This window comes from Triplophysa dalaica, chromosome 25 (genome assembly GCF_015846415.1).
Source record: "Triplophysa dalaica isolate WHDGS20190420 chromosome 25, ASM1584641v1, whole genome shotgun sequence".
Classification (NCBI taxonomy): domain Eukaryota; kingdom Metazoa; phylum Chordata; class Actinopteri; order Cypriniformes; family Nemacheilidae; genus Triplophysa; species Triplophysa dalaica.
The window spans coordinates 2,379,700-2,402,761 of NC_079566.1; the positions used below are offsets into that span (position 1 = coordinate 2,379,700).

General features: G+C 37.7%; 1 protein-coding gene across 1 annotated transcript in view; it reads right to left on the bottom strand.

Annotated features, from left to right (window-relative positions):
- Positions 1-21,922, bottom strand: part of zfpm2b (zinc finger protein, FOG family member 2b) — a 40,125-nt gene extending 18,203 nt beyond the window's left edge. Inside the window, exons 1-4 of the mRNA XM_056741376.1 lie at positions 21,754-21,922; positions 12,037-12,192; positions 9,546-9,641; positions 2,254-2,378 (exon numbers count right to left, since the gene is read on the bottom strand). Coding sequence (XP_056597354.1) covers positions 2,254-2,378; positions 9,546-9,641; positions 12,037-12,192; positions 21,754-21,793 — 417 coding nt within the window. The 5' untranslated portion in view covers positions 21,794-21,922. The remainder of the gene's footprint in view (positions 1-2,253; positions 2,379-9,545; positions 9,642-12,036; positions 12,193-21,753) is intronic.
- Positions 21,923-23,062: the final 1,140 nt, after the last annotated feature.

The window sequence follows — 23,062 nt, forward strand, 5'->3', positions numbered from 1 at the left end:
AATCGTATCATCTTCCGGCCGGCTGCTCAACCTCAGACAGGACTGATCTGACCCAAAGTCTTCTCATTGCGGTGAAGGAGAATAGTAAAACTGAACTGCTTATATACTGTCTCTGAAAATGTGATATTCTGCTCGACCTTTCATTTTTCTGTTGGAGGTCTACATGAATGAATTTGATGAGAAATGTTCGAGACTCCCAGAACTTGCTTATTCAAAAGTGTTTATTAGAAAAATAAATTAGAAAATGTCAAATGTAGATTGAACAGCCAATGTAAGTGCATCAATTTTATGAAAAATGTTTGAGTTCATTTCTTCAGTAATATTCAATAATTTTGACGTTGAATTGCCGATTTGGCAAATCTAAGGTCAATTTGTTACATTATTACGATGATCTGAAACTCTAGTGGAGATGTGAGATTTCTGGATCTTTTTCTAAGGAAAAAAGTCTTAATTTGCTTTTCACTTCATTTTAATCTCTAATCTCATCTAGGCAACGTAATTGAGATATTAAAGACATCTGGTATTTTTTTCTAATGGTATAATGTGAGCTGTTGATTTCTTTATTTGAATCTCACATCTTTTTCACAGCTAACCTGAAGTTATTAAAACGATTTATGATCTTAAATGTGACAATATAAGTGTATAGGATGCACGTCACACAAGATGTTTTACCTGACCACTTGACTGTTTAAACTTCCATAAGTGAGTTTCATACGCGCACACAGCCAATATAACGTTCTTTTAAAACAATTTTCACTCACAGACACCTGATGGTAGTCCAAACCATTGCAGTCTATCTGTCCTTCTGGTTTTCGATTTCAACATGGCACAGAGTAAAATCAGTCTAGGACAAGCGAGTAGCAAGACCATTCGTTTCCATAACAATATGCAAGAAAGGAGATTGGTCGAGCAGGATCAAGCTCAAAAATAAATAAATTGCGGCCGAAATGCCATTTGGAGCATAGTTTTTTTTAAATGTACGTTTAATTTTCACTTTCAATAACTTTTGTAAAAAGTGCAGCATTTTAGTTGGAAGCCATTTTTAAAAATACTACGGCCGCAGGACAAAATGCTCCGGTGGACACAGAACCTAAAGATAAAACGTATCCTGCACCTTTACTTTTCGAACAGAGATGGCAGTAGATAGTTAAATCACTTATTGAAACTTTAAAATCTCATGACAACATTTACATTCACGCATCTGAATGTTCAATTGCAAGCTGTGCAGTCAATTTCTTCAGAATGTGTGTTTTCTGGAAATTGAACCCATGACCTTGTGCTCTACCGGTTGAGCCTCAGAACAACTGAACACAAGGTTTCATTTGCTTTGTTTGCATTTCACCTGTGTTCTCACTTACAGTAGGTAGGCTATACGGTCTCACCTTCAAATTCCTGCAGGAGGAGAGCGAGCTTGTGTGGATCAGTCTGTGTGGGAATACATCCTGAAAAAGACAGAGTCTCCACAGCACTCCACTCTCCCGGAGTCATTTCTGTTTCTTTCTGTGTCTCTCTCTACTGAATCCTCTTTCCTCTTATCAGGCCGGCACAGGCCTCCATCGGCCTCTCCCGCTCTGACAGGAGCAACAACAATGGGGCCTGCGATACCAGTCCGCTTCACAGAGTAAACCTGCCACGGGCACAGATTACCCGTGACTCTCTCTCTCTTTCTCTCTCTCATGCACACTCATAACACAACACCGCCTTCTTGAAGGCCTCAAAATGGACACAAACGTGCATCAAACCAAATGATTTTATTTCTCTGCATTGCTCTCTTGTCAGTCTATCCTGTCTGTCTGTCTCAAGTCTTTTTGTAATCATCGAACATTAATACACTGTATAGAAATTACAAAAGACTCACCTAGAAATGAATCAGTATTATTAATTATTTCCATACGAACAATGACAATATTCATAAAATGTAGACAAATTACCCATATCATTTTACAGCTCCATCATCTTCATGTATTTTGTCCATTTGTTTCTTCTAAACAATTTCGGGAAAAACATCTAAAACAGTTAAGTTGATGCTTAACTGTGTTTACCTGAACACAACTGAGAAATCCATCTAATATGTTGAGCTATGAAAGAAGGGCAACCGTTGAGCTTTGATGGCTTACAGTATGTTGCCTTGGCGCTAAAGGGTTCTTGTGTTTGTTTGTAAGCAGAACAAAAGAAATGCACTGCATCCACACCACTACTTCATAATTTCTCCAAATCTTTTCTTATACAGAAGCTTAAAAACACAAAACTCACCTTGTCCCCGTCTCCTGTGGCCATCTCAATCTTCCCGGGGAAAGGACCCCATGTGGTCCCCAGAGAAAGTGCCTGACAGGAACGAATCCTTTTCTCTCCTTCTTCGTGTACTATTTTCAGCTCCCCTGTAGAAAGTTTCCCAAATTTTACATTTAACAACTCAATATCTCATCATTCGCCATAATTAAGCTGCAACACATACATTGTAGGTAAAATGGACATCTGCCACTTTGCTCCGTAGATACAGTCATCAAGATCTATTCGCTGGCATCAACTGGCATGAATACATACGGTATCGCTGACAATAGTGAGACTTTTATTCAAAGAAATTCACTGCATTCAAAAACCTACGCATTCACCTAAAGGTTAAGTACATTGCTCAAAGTCAAAAGGTTTAGGGTGTTCAAATCTGCAACCCTTCAGTTACCACCCTAGATCTTTAACCAAAGCACCACCCCATGAGGAGGCTACGACCCCTCAGATATGTGATCAGCCCCCCAACTCCTGCAGTCAATTAGAGATCATACACCCGGCCATAGAGCGCTCTATCGGCCTCTCTCTCCCGGGTGACCCCGCCTGTCTCTTTGATTAGGCTTGCGACTCGCTGCTTTGACAGGGCTTCAGATAAGGTGGATTAAGCCTCTTTCTGTGGGAAGTTTTGATGTGAACAGTGCAGAAGTGTGTTAAATTATCCCGTTTCAGGGGGAGATGTGAAATGCCTGAAGATGCAGTGATAAATAAAGAGAATCTAAAGCCACTGGATGAGGGCTGAGGGTTAAGCTTTTATACCCATCATCTCTTTGGATTAACAGATGTCTTTAAAACTGAATAATGCAAGTGAGGGCACAGTTCATAAATACTGGATATATTGTTTTAGAAATAACAACAGTAACCGATATCTTGGTCATTTGTAACGGTTTTATACGGTTCAAATCTGATTTGTACGTTTGAGGATGATCCACATTCGTGCAAGTGACTGTAAATTTAGGGGTGGAGATTAGTTCTTGCTTTTTTAATAATCATGTTTTTAAAATTTGATTCACATTGTACAAATCCATCTGAAATTGTTGTGTAAATTCGCATTTTCGCAAAAAAAATTCTCTTACGACAAACAATATTGTTTACATACAAACAGAAACAAGCAAATACATATTTTCTGTAAAATTAGCTGTATACACTTACTTACAAACACATTCATTTACATAAACATTACATTGGGTACACCTAACGCAAATTAAGCATTTAGCACGAGTAAATTACATACAAAGTCAATGCAAAGACACGTATAGATTAGAACTTGCAGCGGGCGGTGCGAACGTGCGTTGATCACGTCTTCCGCGAAGGTTACAAATATTTTTCAGATCGTGTCACTCACACAAAAAACTTTTCCCGCGAGTAATAAAGAGCATGGAACGTGATTGTTCGTGTTTGGTATGAACCCAGCATGAGGATGTTCAAACGAATTGCGATTATTGTTTTGACAGCCCTAATAAACATACATATAACAATATCTACTGATAGCATTTATACTTTGCCTTGTAAACAGTATTACAAAGGTTACACAGAAAATACTATTTGGGACAGAAACCTTAAAAAAAATACATTCAAAATATATTTTCTGTGAAGTCTTGCGCTGCGTGATGACGCATCACCTGAGGTTTGGTGTAAAGTAATTTCAGAAGTGGACAAGTTATTACATTTTGATTTAACAAGAATGTTCTTTCAACGGAATAACATGTTCAATCGTTCATTTATAGTATAAGAAATTTGTATGAGAGTAAATACAGACAATTTTGAGTTCATGTTGACTTTAAGTTTAGGAAAGATTTTATGACTTAACCTAATAGTGAAGAAATATCATTCATGTAGCAGTCTAGTATGTCAAGTTATGGCAAAGGAGTTTTTCTTTTACAAAGATTTTTGTACCGTTCCACTTCAATGCATCAAATGAACATCAGGACACTCACAGTGAACGACATTTCATCTTGAAAATTCGGTCACACTCCAAAGCACTTTAAAACGTTCGAGCACTATAACAAACAAATGGTCATTATCAAGAAAATGTTCAGGAAATACCTCCTCTGTCCTTCTACATCAATGGCAAACTGAACAAAATCAAACCAGCAAACCGGCCTTCTTCCACACCTCCATATTCTTCTCTCTCTCTCTCTCTCTCTCTCTCTCTCTCTCAGTGGTCTAATCTGTGAGGGACTTAAAGGGACCTTATCTCCGGGCTCTCCTGCTTCATTTCATGCTTGATTTACTTTAATTTGTCTGATAGGGCAGCAGGATTTGGAGACGGCCCATCTTTGGCTTGGGTGACGAGTGGAAAAAAAGGCACTCTGATATTTCTCTGGCACATTGTCGAAGGTTTTTGACTTCTCTCTCACTCTCTGCCACGAGTTCCTGAAGAGAGAGACTGGAAAAGAGTGAGCGAGAGAGAGCGTAGGACAGAATAAGTCAGTGTGGTGTAGCAGGCTGTTCGAGTGTGCTTCAAGTCAAGCATCCGGAGAAGAAAAGGATTGTGGGAGTGTGGCATGATTGTGTGATGTAGACTCAGGGGCTGGAAGTGCACTGTGTGATTGAGTTGTGTTCAAGTCCAGAACGTGTATGGACATTCATCAAGTTCATAGAGAAATATGGCTTGGCTGATTTTGAGTAGTAAATCATCACGCGCCTCTTTTATAATACAGTAGGAGAACATGTCTTTGCACATCATCGCGACATCAACCTTATCGCGACATAACCATAACATATAACCATGCTTGGCTGATAAAAAGAAGAATTCCCCTTGTCCCCATTTTTAAAAAAACATATGAATTTATGAGTTATCTTGTTATAAATGCCGTTGGCACCATTGGCAAATCAACATAATTCTACCAGTCCACAGAAATAAAATATATCTTACGCTATTGTGGCAGACAATCTGGTATATGGTGATCGTACTGTAATTGAAAAACATAATTCTGAGGGCTCCGAAATCTTGCATGCAAATCTGTGCATTACCATCAGACTTATGAATGTTCGTTCATAATTCATTTGTAACCCCGTGTAAAAGACTCTTTCTATTGTTTCCTACTGTGGCCTCTAAAAGAGACTTCAGTTTAGGCGCTTTCCTCCACCAGCTCCTTTTTTTTATAAATAAAACCGAAGAATAAATGCATCCCCCCACGGTGAAGGGCAGAGGGCTTCACGTTGACAGGCTCTGTATCTGAAACTCTTACAATCCACCTCCTCCCCTCCCAAAAACCCAGCTCCGAACCCGAGAGCATTGAAATTCCCCTTGCAGCGCTGCGCAGTATTTGCTAAACGGCGGGGTGTGTGCGCGCAGCTGATAAACAGGGTGATGATCCAGCAACACGTCTTTATCCTCGCGCTCCGCTTTAATTAACGCCGGCTTGTTTGTTGAAAAGATGATTAATATGCCAGAGAAAATGGTCTAATTGAATACTGCAACAACCCACACAATCAGGGAGGAACACACTGTTTTGTTTCGTGTAGATTAGCCCTTTTATCAATGTCATTATTTATATTATTATTATTATTACGTGGTGTTTTAATTCAACTGACAGCCGCAACCCCCCTCCTCCAGGCATGAGATGGGACGGGCGCATCTTACAGACAATAAATAAGGCACATTGTGTCTGTATAGGTTGGGGTCAAGAGCAGCATTAAAACTTTTGTCCGACAGTAAAAGATCTCCCAGCGTGAGGAGCTTTTGCTTAAGAGATCATTGTTCCTTTGGCGCATGTTGTTTACGGTTAAGTGTAACATTTTATTTTTACCATTTTAAGTGTGACTTTTTAAAGGTCCAGTGTGTAATTTTTTGGAGGATCTATAGACAGAAATGCAATGTAATATATGTAACTATGTCTTCAGAGGTGTATAAAGACCTTACATAATGAAGGATTATATTTTTCTAACCTTAGAATGAACAATTTCTATCTACATACATAGTCTCCTTACATAGAATTCACCTTGTTGTTTCTACAGTAGCCCTAAACAGACAAACTGCTCTACAGAATGCGTTTTGTAAATATGTTATCCGCTTCGGCAAAGAAGTGAAAACGTGACGGCATGTTTGTCATTTGCAGCCACCATAGTGCATCGAAACGGAGGGGTTGGAGAGAGCCATTGGTTGCAATTCGCAACCTCACCACTTGATGCCGCTAAAATATCCACACTGCTCCATTCAATGAAACATTACAAATGGGTGCTGTCAACAGAAGAACAAACATCGAACAGATTCAGTAGGACTCTAGGGTGAATAAATAATTCCATTTTAAAATGTTTTTATTTCTGGAGGAACTTTTCTCAACGATAATATTGGCCCTTTAAAGAGTTTAGAAATAGAATATCCATATAATCTCAAAACAAGGATAAAACTTCTAGTGAAGCCAGACTGATATCAAATAATCACTGTTTAATTCAGTTCATATCCCTTGATGCTGTATCTAAATGTCAAAAGTCTGGAAACTGTACATCTCTCTCTCTCTCTCTCTCTCTCTCTCTCTCTCTCTCTGAGTGCAGTGGTCAGCCACTTTCAGCTCTGGTTTACATGTGCTCGGCTGTGTTTCCGCTCTCTCTGTGAAAAGGCTTTAGGGGGCTCAATCAGAAGGACTTTGATGTCGACTGGGGCTGTAATGATTTCATATTGTTCCAGGGATTTCTCTAATCCACTACACTTTCATTAAAATCCCTCACTCCATCCTGTCTTCTTCTGAGACGCCCCAGACAGAATCTTTTTCCTTTCGTCCATCTCTCTCTCTCCCTCTTTCATGACAACTGTTTACATTTTTCTTTGAGAAGGAAAAGTGAAACTGTAGATGCAAATGAAATTTCCGATGTTGACAGTCGTTCCATACAGCAGATTTGTGTGGGGTGTGTTTGTAAATATTTAAGATTGAATAACTAAAATAACCCTTGCAAAATAAAGCTCTGACATAGGCATCCATTGACGTACTGTTCAAACGTTTAGGGGCCTACTCTACACTTACTATAAGTTAAAATAAGTTTATCCCAAAATAAAGAATAGCAAAAATGTAACCATGAGATTTATGTAAGGGATCACATATCTAATTCCAAACATACAGTATATGGCATACAGGTAATAACAAAAACTTTTCCGTCCAGTGACTTCTACCAGTAGTGAACATTAGTAAATAATACTTTTTTATGTGCGTAAATATAGTTGTTTACTCTCTCAAAAATTAGTTACTGTCGAGAATAAAGAAGGATGCCAGTGTGTTTATAGGATAGAGCATAAAAACAAACAGATGTATGTTATATGTATATGCACAATCTCAAATAAAATTAGATTAAATTACTGCTGGCCAGCATGCAAAACTCCAAAAGTGTCCTTTCTTTCTGGGTTGACACTGATAAAGTCCTGCATGAGGACATTAATGTTCAGTAAAAAAGTCTGAAATTAATTTTTGCGCCATTTGGACGAGACCGCTCATGACACTTGACCTTCACTGTGTTCTCATTGTAACAGGAACGTTAATAATGGTTTCATGGATATTAGTGGACAGACACATTAATAAAATGAATTACATTTATTTTTGATAAAACATGTTCATTTACCAAGTGTTTATTTACACTGAGTTGAAATAGCCCGGCCGAGGCAGCATTGCTTTTTACACTAAGCGAAAATAGCTGTATTTTCTGTGGATTAAGTTGAAATAGTAGTTATTTGCTACTGATACTTATAAATAGTGGCAGATAACATTAGTATTTGCATCTCAGTACTGTTGTGCATTAAACGTTATTATTATAATTAAAAACATTATTAAAATGATGGCAACTTATTGAGATATTAAAGCCCTATACCTCTACCCTAAACCTGAACTTTATGAATAAAAGAATTGAAGAGAGAGTAGGATTAGAACCCCACTCTTTACAAACTTTACACCTTCCGTCACTCTTCGAAATGGAGTCATTCTTACACTTTCTCTATTCCAATCACATATTGGTGGATGGACCTAGAGCAAATTTTGACACTGTTTTAGTTTTTCTTTTGCTTGACGCCACCGGCAGCACCCCCACTTTCCCATGCCTCTGTCTACGATGCGCAAATGAATTGCCCATCCTTACCCAACATATCTGTTCCGAATACACCTGACTTACCCCTAACTACGTATTTAAGCTCTCTTTATGTGTTTAAACCTTCTGCGTCGGTTTCTTTCAGAAATTATGTTTAGCTCTTTGACAAAATGTTAAAAGTCACTCTGAATAAAAGCATCTGCTCAATGAATACGTGGAAATGTATAATGCACACGCAAACAGAATTGGAAATATCTATTTAAAATGAAATTACTAATATTTGGCCGAAAATGAATCCCTGGATCCAAACATTCTCTGTATATTTGCATGACATAATGATTCTTTGGATAGTCTAGTCAGACAAGACCACACTGGGATCCATTCTAGTTCAAATGAATCTGTCGAAACTAATCGTATTTATTCAGATGATAAGAAGGAGAGAAACAGACATCCATAGAAAGAGTGTATAGATCAGTGTGCAGATATCTCATCATCAAGAACTGATTACACCATGAGATATGAAGACAAACACACTGAAGCTGTGACACTAGTGACTGTTTTAATCTAGCGTGAACATGCAAGATAAAGTGCCATCCAAAATGCTATTATTATGTTATCAGATTTCATGCTTTTACTGGAAACAAGGCTTATTACATTATTATCTGACTGTACCTCTCAGGCTCATTAAAGGGATAGTTCACCCGATAATGAAAATTCTGCTGTCATTTACTTTACATTCGAGTTGTTACAAATCTGTATACATTTATTAATTCTGATGAAGACAGAGAAATATATTTTTATGTAATACAGCTTTCCTGTAGCTCAGTGGTAAGAGCATTGTGTTAACAACGAAAGGTTGTGTGTTCGATCCCAGGGGATTGCAAATACCTATGTATAAATGTATAGAATAAAGCAATGTAAATCGCTTTGAATAAAAGCGTCTTCTAAATGTAAATGTAAATATATATTTGGAAGAATGCTTATAACCAGACAGATTTTCCCCCCATTGACTCCCGTAGTAGGAAAAAATACAATGGAAGTCAAAATTGTTTCCTGTCCTGCATTCTTCAAAATATTGTTGTTTGTGTTCAACAGAACAAAAAATATACATTTTTTAATTCCTCTTTCTGTGAAACTGTTAGGGACACGCAGGGATCTGAAAACGTAGGGAATGAAAGTGTGCAACAGACCTTGGATCTGGATTTAAATGGATTCATTTTTACCAATTATTTTGAAAAAATCCTTACTTGGGCCGTCCCATTCCTCTGCTGGGCTGGGCGGGACTTTTTCTTCCTGTCCGTCGTTGTCTTGTTGTCCCACCTTGACATTTCCAATCATTTCACCTGCATGAAGACATCAAAGTTAAGTGTTTTTTAATAGAAACATCTAAATTAAAGCCCAGGACAGCGACGACTTGATTTTCGCTTACATGCACTGCATTTGCTTGTTCTTTAAGAACCTTATTCCTTGTAAGGAGCATAATTCCAATGTGCCTTTCTCATTTTGGCTTCTTTCAAGTGTCTGCTGTGGGATTTCGCGCTCTCCTCTTCGGGAGAGAACGGAGACCGAGCATGTCCCTGGACCCACCTTGATCACAGACTTGCTCCCTTCGTTAAGCCCTGTGACGAAACTTATTGGAAATGTTTAATTACAATGTTGGGAAAGAAATTAAGCTACAAGATGATTCCTTAATGAAGCCGTGATTAAGGATTTTCTGCCTTCGGCTCTGACACCGCGGGCAAAGTACTATTAAACACAGTCGCCAGGCAGAGAAAGTTAACTCAAAGAACAGGGTTATTTACCTCGGCTAGCTCGCACAACTTTAAACACACAAAGGGAATCCGTCTGTGCCGACAGGAGATTCCTTTCTATAGACTGAGTGGATAAAACCTTATGATCTTAAAACTCAAGGTGAGTAAATACAGGAACAGTACCAAGTATTAAACCTTCTTTAAGACCCAAGAGCCCACAGCCAAAATAGCACTTTAAGCCCGTGTGTGATCAAACCATCGAGTACTTAATAATAAATAATAAATCGTAACCGAGAGCAATATATTGACAATAAAGAACAAACGAAAATACACTTTTTTGCAGTAAAATATCCAAAAAAGTTAAGTACTTACAATGTCTCAAATGTTTCCAACTGTTTGTAAATCGTGAGAAAAATTTATATTTTAACCAGTGACCAGAGAGGAAACGCATCTGCTCGTGTTTGAGGTTAAAGCGCACGAGCGGACCATCTACAGGACAAGCCAGATATTTATCTTTATGTCCATAATAATAATCTTTTACATTGTAATCCATTTATTTGGCAATATTTGGCATTATTGTGTGCTGCTGCGGATCCCTCTGTGTGTGATAGGCTAAGAAGAATGTACTCACGCTGTGCAACCGCCTATAGGCTCATATTACTAACTTGCTCTTTAAATAATTAAAAAAATTGTGCGCAATATTTTTTGGTATTTAAAGAGTGCTTTAGTAATATGTGCAGTCTATTTCAATTGCCTCAAAATAGCAAAACGCCAACAATGCGCCAGAACACACCACGTTTTCTGACGAAGCGGCGCAGGACGTGAAAATGAAAACTGCGTCAGGTTGAAAGTAATAAAAAACATTTGCGTTGCGCCTGGAGCCGCAATGCGCCCAGTGTATGCCACAATTTTATTTTCTTACATTTACATTATACAGCTCACCGATTCAAAACACAACTATGTGATCAAGAGAGAAAAAAACCAAGGCAAACAAAAATATTGAAACATTCACAGATGTTCAGAGGATGTTTCACCCTTTCCTTTCAAAACTTAGTAGGTCAAAGCATGCAAAAACATAATAAAAGAAGTCCCCTTATTTCTATTCAACAAGAACAAAAGAAAAGCGTCACATTCCGTTTTGCCAATTTCGAACAAAAAAGTGAGAGATTATTCTTTTGAAGATTGCCCGCTTCCAGGCAAACAGGTAGTTTACGCAGTTCACTTTTGCCGTCACAAACTTTTGGAACACAGGCAGGCATTTCAAAGAGAAGATTCATCATTTACAAATAAAAAGCATAATGCATTAGGATGCCGAGTGAATTTCAAATGGCTCAGGGTGATGGGGGGCTTGTGAAGGACTCTGTTGTGACGGTGAGGTGTGGCCGGCAGAACTGACGGTAATTGAATTTCAGTTCAAAGAGCCGATGCTATTAGCTGGATTTTGATGGTTGAACCCTGGAGCAAATACCAGCAACTCTGTTGTTATTTATTATGACCAATAACCCGGTTAGCAACATATACAGTAGGTGCTCTCTCAAAATGCCACACATCTGGAATCTCCTCTTTCATATTTAAATTCAATTTTCCCATTGAACCAAACATCGCTTTGAGCTAAACAGGCATGGGGTGAACCGCTTCAGAGAGAAGGTGGGGAAAATGGTGGCATCTAGAAAAAGGTCTGGTATAGTTCTAGCGTATTCAGAAATGCATATTATCTATTTTATACAGCTGATGGTTCAAAATATACAAATAGATTTCAAATTCTTGGGTTCAAATTATCACAAAGTCTCATGACAATTCGTAACTATTACAATGTAAATGTAAATATCTGTTCTCACCCCGGTGGCGTGAGGTTTAAGGGTGGGGCCTCAATTCTTGCATTTTATATTTTTGTATGATTCACATCGTAATAATACATACAAAATCGCCACCTCGTAAAAATGTACTGCTGTGAGATGTAAAAAAGCATAAATGGAAATAACCTCACCATTCCTCAAGTGATCTTCATCTTTAGAAATGATGTTGTCTGGGTCAGTGAGGAACAGCGGATCCTCCTCAACAGATCTGTCATCTTCTGTCAGTATATCTCTCTTCTTACACACTGTCTCCTCAGAGTCTGTCTCAAGCCCATTTTCAAACACTCCTGTTAAAAACAAACAACAGAAGATGCTGGCGTAAATTCAACTTGAAAGTCAATATCGTGAAAATACGTGTGAATATGTGTAAATTATGCTTTCGCGTGCAAAAGTCACTAGGATATCGTGGTCCCTAGATGCCTCAGGTCCTTCATTCATGACGGAGGAAAAAGTACTGTTAGCGTTATGTTTAGACTCTCACCGCAAATATAAACAACAGCTAAATTGATGCTTGCCAAAGCTATTACCATTAACAATTCATTTATCACCATGTTCACAGCAGCGTGTCCCTCAAAACACCACAACTGTGTTTTGTCATTTGTTTTTGTACCTTTAACAGTTAAAGTGAAGGCAACAGCAAAGCCGACGCACGAAGCGATTCAAAGCCTAAGGTTACGTCTGCTCAAAGATAACTTGTTCACGCATGCAGCTGCACTGAAGGTAGACACAGCACACTTTCATATTCATTTGAGCTTATCAGTGGGTACAATGTTGATTTTTCATTTGCTTGCCATGCCTTTGGGTGGTACACCCGTGCAATCACAAAGTTAATTTTTCTCTGTTTGATTAATTTCTTTCCTCTGTTAAAAAAAGACATTGGCTACATTCTATCAAGAGAGACCTTTTCCTTCCAGCAGTACATGTACTTTGATATTTGCATATTAATTTTATTTTTCTTACAGCAGCCACCTGAACAAAATGACACAGATCCGCTTTTCCCCTTTGATATAAAAAAAAATTGGTATCAAAATTTCCATTTGTACAGAGCTACAGTAAAACTGTAAGGTTAAATGTATATATATATATATATATATATTAGGGCTGTCAAACGATTAATCACGATTAATCACATCCAGAATAAAAGTTGTGTTTACATAATATATGTCTATGTACTGTGCATATTCATTTTGTATTTATAAATACAAAAACATACACATGTACACATATTTAGGAAATATTTACATGTATCTATTTATATTTACCAATAATTGATATTATATATAATGTTTATACATTTTTAGATTTTTCTTAAATATGTGCATGAAGGTGTGTGTTAATAAATACAAAATTACTATGCTGAGTACACAATTTTTTTATTCTGGATATATATATATATATATTCTTTTTTTATTCATTCCACTTTTTATTTTAAAAAGGAAAGTATTAAAAATGCATATATTTGTGCTCCGTAACAAATATCTTGTTTGTTAGGGGGACGGGTTGTGATCTGTTCGAGGAACCGCTTTCTTTTCATTAGCTTCATGAATCTCTCCTTTGTAGACGCCAGCTGTAATCTTGCATAAAATGATTATAGACAGACACGCTCCACAAGGTCACGATTTTGCCTTATTTGATCTAATAGCAAAAACAAAAGTGTCCAGCGCAGCCCAGAGAAATATGTTCAGATTATCTCATGCGACCTAATGGTGTTCAAAGTCAGCTTTAACTTTGTCTCGCACGTCTCTGTCGACAATTCCTTTGGAAAATTTAAAACAGACACTGAGCTAGAAAATAAATGTAAAAAGAGGAGCTTTGTCTTATAAGAATTAGATGACAAATGATCGACTTTATATTGAGATCTTGTGATAGCAAGCTTGTAACAGCTTTGTTGACATCTCTTATAAACTGAAGAAACATATGAGCAACTGTGGTCTTTTTCTTATGACTAACATCCTAGAATTTACCAGAAGACATAAAAGTCTAAACTTGATTGAATCTACAGTGAATTTCATTGCCGTCTAGGGGAAACAATAGGATATTGTCATCCTTTATTCACCACCATGTCACTGCAAACCTGTACCACTTTCTTTCTTCTGAAGAACACAAAAGGATATATTTTGAAGAACGTTGATGCCAAACATTGCCGCCCATTGCCTTTATGGGCACAAATCCAAAGATTAGGCAATAGTATTTATTTTTGAATTGCTTATCATTTAATCTCAATGCTATCTTTGAGACGCATTTATGATATTAAAAACAACTCTTCTGTACTTTTATATTCGGTGTTTTAAAGTCAAACAAATCTGATCCTCACGGATGTGACTCCCGCATAATTCAGATCCAAGACCTTTACATTTAAATAATACAAAAAACATCACATTCACAAGGTCTGTAATTAGACCTCTACATTGTATGTGTGGAATGGAATATGTGTTTGCAACCTCCGACCTCGAAACACCATCAAACACGGTCATGATTCAACTCTAGCTACCCTCTAAAACGCTCCTGCTCTTTCTCAAACACACAAAGCAGAAAGCACATGCAGAGAAATATGCAAGAATGCGAGCATGATCTGAGTGACTGCTAATTTCATGCTTGGATTTGCCGCCTGCCTGCAATGTCGGAGGCGTATGTTTGCATGGTGATAGCGGAGCGGTGCAGTATCAGCTGGCTTCAGTGCACAGCCATGCTGCCCCGTCGCACACCGCAGCCAAAGCAGGACGCTCTCCGCTGCTCTAATTACACCTGAGCTAATTCAATCCGACAGGACCGAGCCGCAAGCTAATCACAGGCATTTCCCTCCCATTCCATCTCTTTCTCTTCTCCGCTGCCTACTGTATGTAGTTCCATCTGACCAAAAAGATGGACGTTTACGCCCGCCGGGACGAGTCAATTGATTAAGCTAGATCACATTAACTATTTCCATATGCATAAAACACTTCAGAAAGGTATGCTTCTGTTCTGTATGCAGACAATCGATGACCTACTACATTCTCCGACTATAGTGCAGAGTGCATGGAAATCTGAATCCCACAATGCAATGCACTCAGCATGATTGAAACCGCAGATCACAATTAAAATAATTCTTGCTAACACTTTACAATGAGGTGCTATTTGTTAACAATAAGTTATTGCATTAGCTCAAAAACCTTACAATGAACTATAATAAAACAGCATTTATTAATGTTAGTTCATGTTAATTTCAGCATTTACTTATATATTGATAAAGTCGTTATCAGTTGACATCAGTTATGAATTAACATAAATAACCTTATTGACATGAACTAACATGGGATTAATAAATAAAGAAAACATCAATTGTTAATTGTTAGCTCATGGAATGCATTTATAACTGTTAACAAAAGCACCTTATTGTAAAGTGTTACAATTTAAAAAATATTGGTAACCTGAATGCAAAAAAAGATTATTGCTATTCACTCAATGAACATCCTTGTTATGCCGAAACAATGCAGGATACTACTATTAGTACAGTATATACTACTGTTGCATTGTAAACATAACCAGAGAACAGACAAATACATGCAGTGTATAGCACAAATAATAAATGGTCAAGTATGATACCCTCCAGTAGAGATTATCCAGGTGCAATGGGTGCAACAAATTTGTATGAGAATAACCTGAAAGCTAAAAGCAAAGATGATGTATAAAATATATAGTCTATGCTTGCTTTATATAGACTATGGATGTTTGAATCCATATCTCTACAGAATCGTTTCCATTGTGTGAATGTCTTAGATTTGGATTTTTCATTCTAAACGTCGGCACAGCATCAAACAAACAGCTGTGGCAGCCAGACTCTGTATCGCCCACCTGATCACCTCACTGGCATAACTCCCCACTGTCTCCATCTGTCTGACCAATCCTTCCCAGGAGAAACGGACCAGACAGAAGAAGAGAATGAAAAAAGAGAAAGAATGAGCGGGGCGCTGGCCAAGGACTGTGCTTTACCTGACATCTTCTGACATCTTCAACAGAACTGTGACGGTTGACTCAGACACGGTTTATTTTAACATGAATGAGAATGAAGTGGAGTCATGATGGTGTGTAAAACGGTTCAATCTCTCTGTTGGTAAATTAACAAAAGTTCAGCTAATTTAGAGTGGGTTTTTAAAGAAAGTAGACATGACCTTAAGACATATTGCCAGATTTTTACCCATGAATCCTATTTTCCATAAGTATGTAGAAAAAACATATTCTTACATGTCACTGTTGTCCTTCACAAACATTGGATGTCCACGTTTTTCAGCAAAAGGAAAAACACTGTACTTTGTCTATGAACAAACACTGTGTTTTCAAAGTTGAGAAGCACTTTTTGATACTTTTTATTTGTGAGATATTTGCAAAACACAGTGACAAACATAAATGGTCTCTAATAATAATGATTTATGGCAAAAAATAAAAATCACTAAATATGGATTTGCAAAGTTTCAGACGCACATGTGCATTCAATTCAATATACATGTTTCGTAAATATACAGTTCACACAACAATTCCTAATTTACATTTACAAGAAAAAATGATTTAAAAAAGAAATTTGTTTTGCTCATACTTAATAAATACACCCATAAACAGACCGTAGTATATACCTAACAACCTTGTTTTGGGTAGTTTAGACTGAAAATATAAGAGATGGAAAAGCTGTTGGCATTAAAGAAGCACAGTGATATTCATGAATCCAATTCCAGCCTTCACTAGTTTTTATCATAAATTACATCTGCTATAAACTGTACATTCAGCTCTCAAAGTCAACAGATAACACTGCTCCTGATATTTGGGAATAATAAACTGTTATTAAGACAATGACCTACAATGTCCTTGTCTGACAAACGGTTTTCTGACTTTAAAGATTTGCATTATCTGCTCACAAACACCTAAACCTGAAATCAATAAAATACACAATAAATCAATCAAGTACATTTAGAAGAGAAGCGTTCAGAGCATGGTTCGGCATTTAATACACACAAGTGTGAATATATTTATATAATGTCATTTCATATGGGGGAAGATGCATCAGTCATTGTTTATACTGTGAAACAGAGAATGTGTGGAATTACTTTCTAACTCCTTTAGAGTTGTAGACATTGAGAATTGAGTTCTCAGAAATGTTCATTTCTTATCAACTTCATATACGTTTCTCCTACAAATTCGTAGCTGAAATAAATAGACACAAAATGCTGACAAAGTAGGAGTATCGAGTTTTGCATTTATGTGGATTGTATCATTTTCCTCATCTGGTAACCTCTCTCTTTCAAGCGCAGACTGTGGAAAACAATACAACAAACGATAACAAATCGAAGCAAAAGTCTCAACTTGAACTATTTGCTCACCGTGTCAGAGAAACAACCAACGAAACAGAAAAAAAAACTAATCATAGCCATTCTTTAAAGCAAAGAAACCAACCCAAATAACTGGTCTAGGCTACAATGTTTAAGAAAATCCATGATATGAACTGAAACTACCAATAATTACACTTGAACAGTATTCCAATATCCCACAAGCTGACTGTACAATCGCTATGGTAATTAAACAACTTAAAGTCTGTCCTTTGGTATCAACAGCTTTGCAGACTCAACCCCAAAGCACTCTGAATTATGAACTTTTAAGCACAGTTGGCAAAAGATGCTTTCCCAAACTTCAGCTCTCATCTATTAGCGCCTCAGATTTGTGCCATTAGCGGTTTTCCGCTGCGCTTTTAAAAGCACCGAATGCCATCACAGTCATTGTGGAAGTGCCGGAGTTAAAATGAGCCGGCAGAGCTCTGTAATGCCAACAAACAAATCTTTTATTGCAACGGCAAATATTTTTGCTACTTAAATAACTTTATGGAAAGGTTTTTACAGCTATAGCCTGAGGTTCTTGATAAATTAGTAGTTTGAATCGTTTGGATTGTAATGATTAAAACAACCAACCCAGATCCAAAAAGTCGACTCGTAGCAGTACATTTTCAGGTCATTCAATGAAATATTAAACTCACATGTTAAAATGATGGATATGACATTTGTTTTCTTTTAATCGCAGTATCACACTTAAGGGAACTGAGCCTTCGACTCCAGGCACCAGGTCAGCTCCCTGCGTTTAGCTTTGTTGTACCCTGCTGTCTGTGACCAGATCAGAACAGACCCGTCGAGATCTCCTGTGTAAGTGACAATAGTAACAACAAGATTACCCGATTCCAAACATTACTGCTTCAACAATGTTTTCAATACAAACATCCTAATTGAGCCGTCTTATTGTTCCCATTCAAAACCAGCCACGGATGTGTGCGTCTGACAGCAGCTATCGATTTCCCATCATTGAACTCTTCAGGCTTAATGAAGGTGAGAGGAATAAAAGTGCTGTGTTCTGTTAGAGCCGCTGGACATCACTGATAGAAGATCTCGCCGAGCAGGGCATCAATGATTAAGTCTCGTCAAATAAACATCTGGCTTATCTTGTTTTTGCCATCGATTCCGTCGGCCTCTCTTAAAGCGGTGGGTCCTGTGGGCCGGCCGCGGATACGGTCAAAGGACAATCTTTTGTACGTGTGAATGTAATCGGGTTTTTTTTATGTTTGTTTGATTATAGTTTGCAGGGTGGCCGATCATCGATTTTAGGAAATTTTTTGAGAAAATCATCATTATCATTTATGTTGCTAGCAATTTTGTGTCTTACGTGTTATTCAATTCCATGTATATGTTGTAACTGCATTAAATTGGCCATTAGGCCATTGTCATTTTAAAGTCAACTGTTTGAATGCTAACAAACATTCACTGAAGGCTGTCAGTATATTTCGAAATTGAAATAAACAGGTATGGTTAACTCGATCACAGCAAAATTATAAAATATGTCTCTTACCGATATGTGTGTTTACGACTGCTTTAAAATTATGCTTTTCTGGCATCAGAAACAGGTTCCATCACCTGCAGATTAATTTATAAAACACATATCTTGTCTTAGAAACTGTATTTCAATTTCAAGAATTACAGCAATGGAATACTTGATTCTGATTGGCCAATTAAAGGTTATTATCCCAGGGGACAATAAAGAGCTGTCAATCCAGCAAATCACTCCCTGTTCTTTTCTTCTTACCTAATACAAATCATTTTCCATCAAATCTATACGTTACATCCATTCTGGAGTTTATTTGGCGATAATAATACGTTCTCTCTTACCTAGCGTATCACTAATCACTCTCGCACAGCTATTCTGGAATTGTTGGAGCGGAACTATCGGCTTAACAAAGACAAACAGTAGCAGCATTCCTGAACTGTCTCGCTGCGTTCCTGGAGGAGGGTAAGACAGGCGGCTGGCATCCCACCTCTCCTCCTCCTCTTTCTGCAGCCTAGTGAGCCACAGCACTTCATAGCTCATTAGTGCCGAACAGATGCTGTGGAGAAAGTTGGCACGCAATAAGCCCTCTCTTTATATTGCACTGATCTATGAGAGATAGATCGCGACTGAAAGATGCCTCACGCTGACAGTTGGCAGATGAAGTTAATCAAAACGGATTAAAAAATGAATAAAGGAGAGGCAACAAATATGACATCGCTGATAGGGTATTATAATGAAATAAATCCTCGTTTTCTGACACATCCAAAGGTAGCGGTGACAAACACAAATGACAGCCGCTACATAAATAATTGGGAAATTATAAAACAATGAAAGAGAGAAATGGTTATGTGCCCAAACTTCATTCCGCAAATAGTTCAAAACATGTCAAGAGTCCCCCAAACATCTCTGGACGTTACGGTCACACTTCAAATGTATGAATGTCATTACATTAGATGTGATAAAATACAATAACAAAATACAAAACCATATGAAAAACAGACATTTTTGCAAAGACTTGGGGAGAGAAGTCGTGTTTTTACCTGTCCGACTACATGATAAGTTCATAAATGCCCACTAATCTTTTTTAAACGGTCATATTTTTAAAACGTTATACCTCATGACATGTTAATAATTAAAGGTTTGCTTTATTATGATTATTGTTTTCTTATCTAATCAAGCGCCATTGTGGCTTAAGTGTCCAAATGCGATATACGGAGCTCCTGTTTTGAAATAAATATCATATAAAACATGTCATTCTGTGTGTCATTTTAGTCATTCATGAAAAGACATTATTTTGTTTACATTGCAAGGCACGTATTGCAATAATTTGGAGTTAAAAGTATTCAAAAGCCTGAACAACACTCACTTTACTTCATTTCATTTTATCTCATTCTAAGGAGAACCATAACTAACTGTTCTGGCCTTTTAATCCACTGTCATAAATTTGGCAAACCCGCCACTCCGAACCATTGCCAATCTGGGCACATGTGCAGCGTGTTTGGCCACAGTGGGGTGATAACAGGCAGCGATGAACAGCTGGTGCCAGTCTGCACTGGTGATGCAGATCTGATAGCAGTGACGTCTCTCCCACCAAGACACCTTGACCGTCCTATCAGCTTTTACCATCAACCTCTTATTACAATAAAAGCCTAAACACCACTAGAAGGGGGAGGGTTGGCAAAAGAAGAAAAGATGACCCCGAACGCACTTATTATCTCTCCATAAGGAGGGACAGAGATCTTCCAATATAGCGCTGAAATAGTGGGAGAAGAGAAAATACATAATTTATCACCATATTATCAGAATATCCAGGCGGGCTAATAAAGAGAGTGCGGACTGACAATTCCTTGTCTTATCATCCGAAGTGGAGGATGGGGGAGGGATTATCAGGCTGGAGCAGACTGCTGGGCTGGAATTCTAATGGTAATAATGGGGTCTCTGATGGTATATCTTCCCTAGCTTATCTACCCCATTATCTGGCCTTATCGCCACAGTCATCGGGGCAAATTAATGGAGCTCTTTCAGTGCTCAGGCTTTATCTGCCTCACAGAGGGCACCCCAGAGAATGGAATAGGCAAAATATGAAAATCCAGGTTGAAACGCCGGGGTTCAGATAACAGGGCAAAGTGCGTTCAATTGGGAACAAAATGTCAAAAAAATGAGGAGTGTCTCTACCCATAACAACCTCTTTGTCCTTTGCTGTGAGCAGGTGGCTGGGGAAGCTCGGGTGCTTACAGGTGCAGCGCTCTCTAGCCTACAGTAAATGACTCGAAAGTCAAATTCAAGAAGTGTTTCAGATCGCTCGACAGAATGTTTGAGGTATCACAACAAACGCAGACCTTGAAAAGCACAAAACAGATATGATGTGAGCAGATACGGCCGGACTGCCAGGTAAACTATTTCAGCACTTATGCAATATGCTGATAAGCAAGATAATGAACATGTATTGAATAGATAAAGAATAGCTCGTTTTGGGTGTTATATTACAAGCTTGCCTCATCCAATGTGCATTTACAACTACAGTTGAAAGATGGCAGGACAGTTATTTCATTTCAAACATAGGATAAAAAACTTAAAATGTTCAAGATACTTGCTGCAGATTATTTCAAAAATATTAGGATCAAATGAATTTAATTCATGGTTCAAACAAAGAAGTTGTCTTAAATTTGTTATGCTGTCTTAGAAGTTAATGATGAAAACCCCTGAGCTCGCACACAGGGGTTTGTGTGCGAGCTCACAAACCCCTGTGAGCTCGCACTGTTCTTCAAACATCTCGGTATTGCGTCGCGTCATTTATGTCAGTGTACACAATTCAACAATATCTTTTGCAAATATAAATGCGTCAGATAACAATCATTCCGACTTCACGTCAACATATGAATGAGCAGCAATTCTTTATGGGCGATACATCAGACATTTCTCATGAAACTATGCAGAATTAATACATATACCAAACACGCAGTTTGAACGCCCGTGTTAAGAAAACGTAGCAATTAAATCCGCTTTTGAAAACTCACGTTTGAACTGCTTTGGGTTGCTCTGTTTCCTCCGGGACATTCCGCTGGACTGGAGATTATAAAACAACACTGCGATTCATCCAAACACAGACAGACGGATCACTGTTTTCAGATCGTGTGTCTGATCGCAGTCCGGGTGTATCTGTCCTGTAGAGGTTTAGGTTGTGCTGTGGTCCGAGCGCGCACTGACAGCGCACACGAGCGCGTGATGAGGTTTTGTTGCAGGAGGAGCTTTGAGCCACAGCTGAGATCTCAAGGCATTCATTCAACTATTCATATCAATGAACATCAGATTGCGTTATAGTTTTAATGGCTGTTTTTCTCTATTTTTATCTGGAAAGCTTTTCTGCTGGTACATTTGATTTATTTGTGAGGTGTGCTCTTACTACATTTTTGATCATTTCAAAAATGATAGTTTTGGTTTTGTGAATCATGCTTTGTATCATGAGTTTCATGTATGTTCTCGATAAGATGTTACTGGATCAAAATTGATTTTACAACCAGTGCACACTGCATGGGAAACCATATCCGAAATTGCAATGCACTTTTAATAAACCAAATAATATGAGCCTTGAATTTTAACATCTTTGGATTGTCATTTAAGTAGACTGACAAAAAGTTTTTACACAACAATTCGTTTAAAATGCAAAAAACATTTAGCCTATCTGTGAGATGTTAAGTGGATGTCAGCTGCTGAAGCAAACAAAGGATGCAATGAGATCATGTAAGTTTTTAACTATTATCATTGCATAGTGGTTTATTTTCAAATAGACCGTGTATGTTCCATTTATGCTAGAATTCTGTAAGCTGTCGATTAGTTGGCAATACTCAATATAATTAAAGCAACTCGTTCCCTCAATTTTTGTTTTGCTTTATAGGTTCTATGTTAAAGTAAGCACAACTCTAAATTGTGATTACTGTTAAATTAAAGTTCTTACTAAGTCTTAGTAAGTGTGACTTAAATATTTCATTCATCTGCTTATGAAATTAAGTAGACATAACGTAAGTAAAATAAGTACACAGTAGTATTTTTAAGTAGCCTAAACTAAACTCTATTTTATCAGTTTCTTATTTAACATATTTCTTAGTCTTTATGTGCATAAATCAATAACCTTGACTTATGCAACTCAAAATGAGTAAGAAGTGATTGATCTCAGGTCTGGTGTTAGTCATTGCTCACTAATGATACATCACATGTTAGCCTCCCACAGGATAAGCACATGCATCACTGTTCTAAACGATGGTAACCACCACAAAACTGAAAAATATGTCAACATCTTCTATCCAAGATAAGTGAACATGAAACACT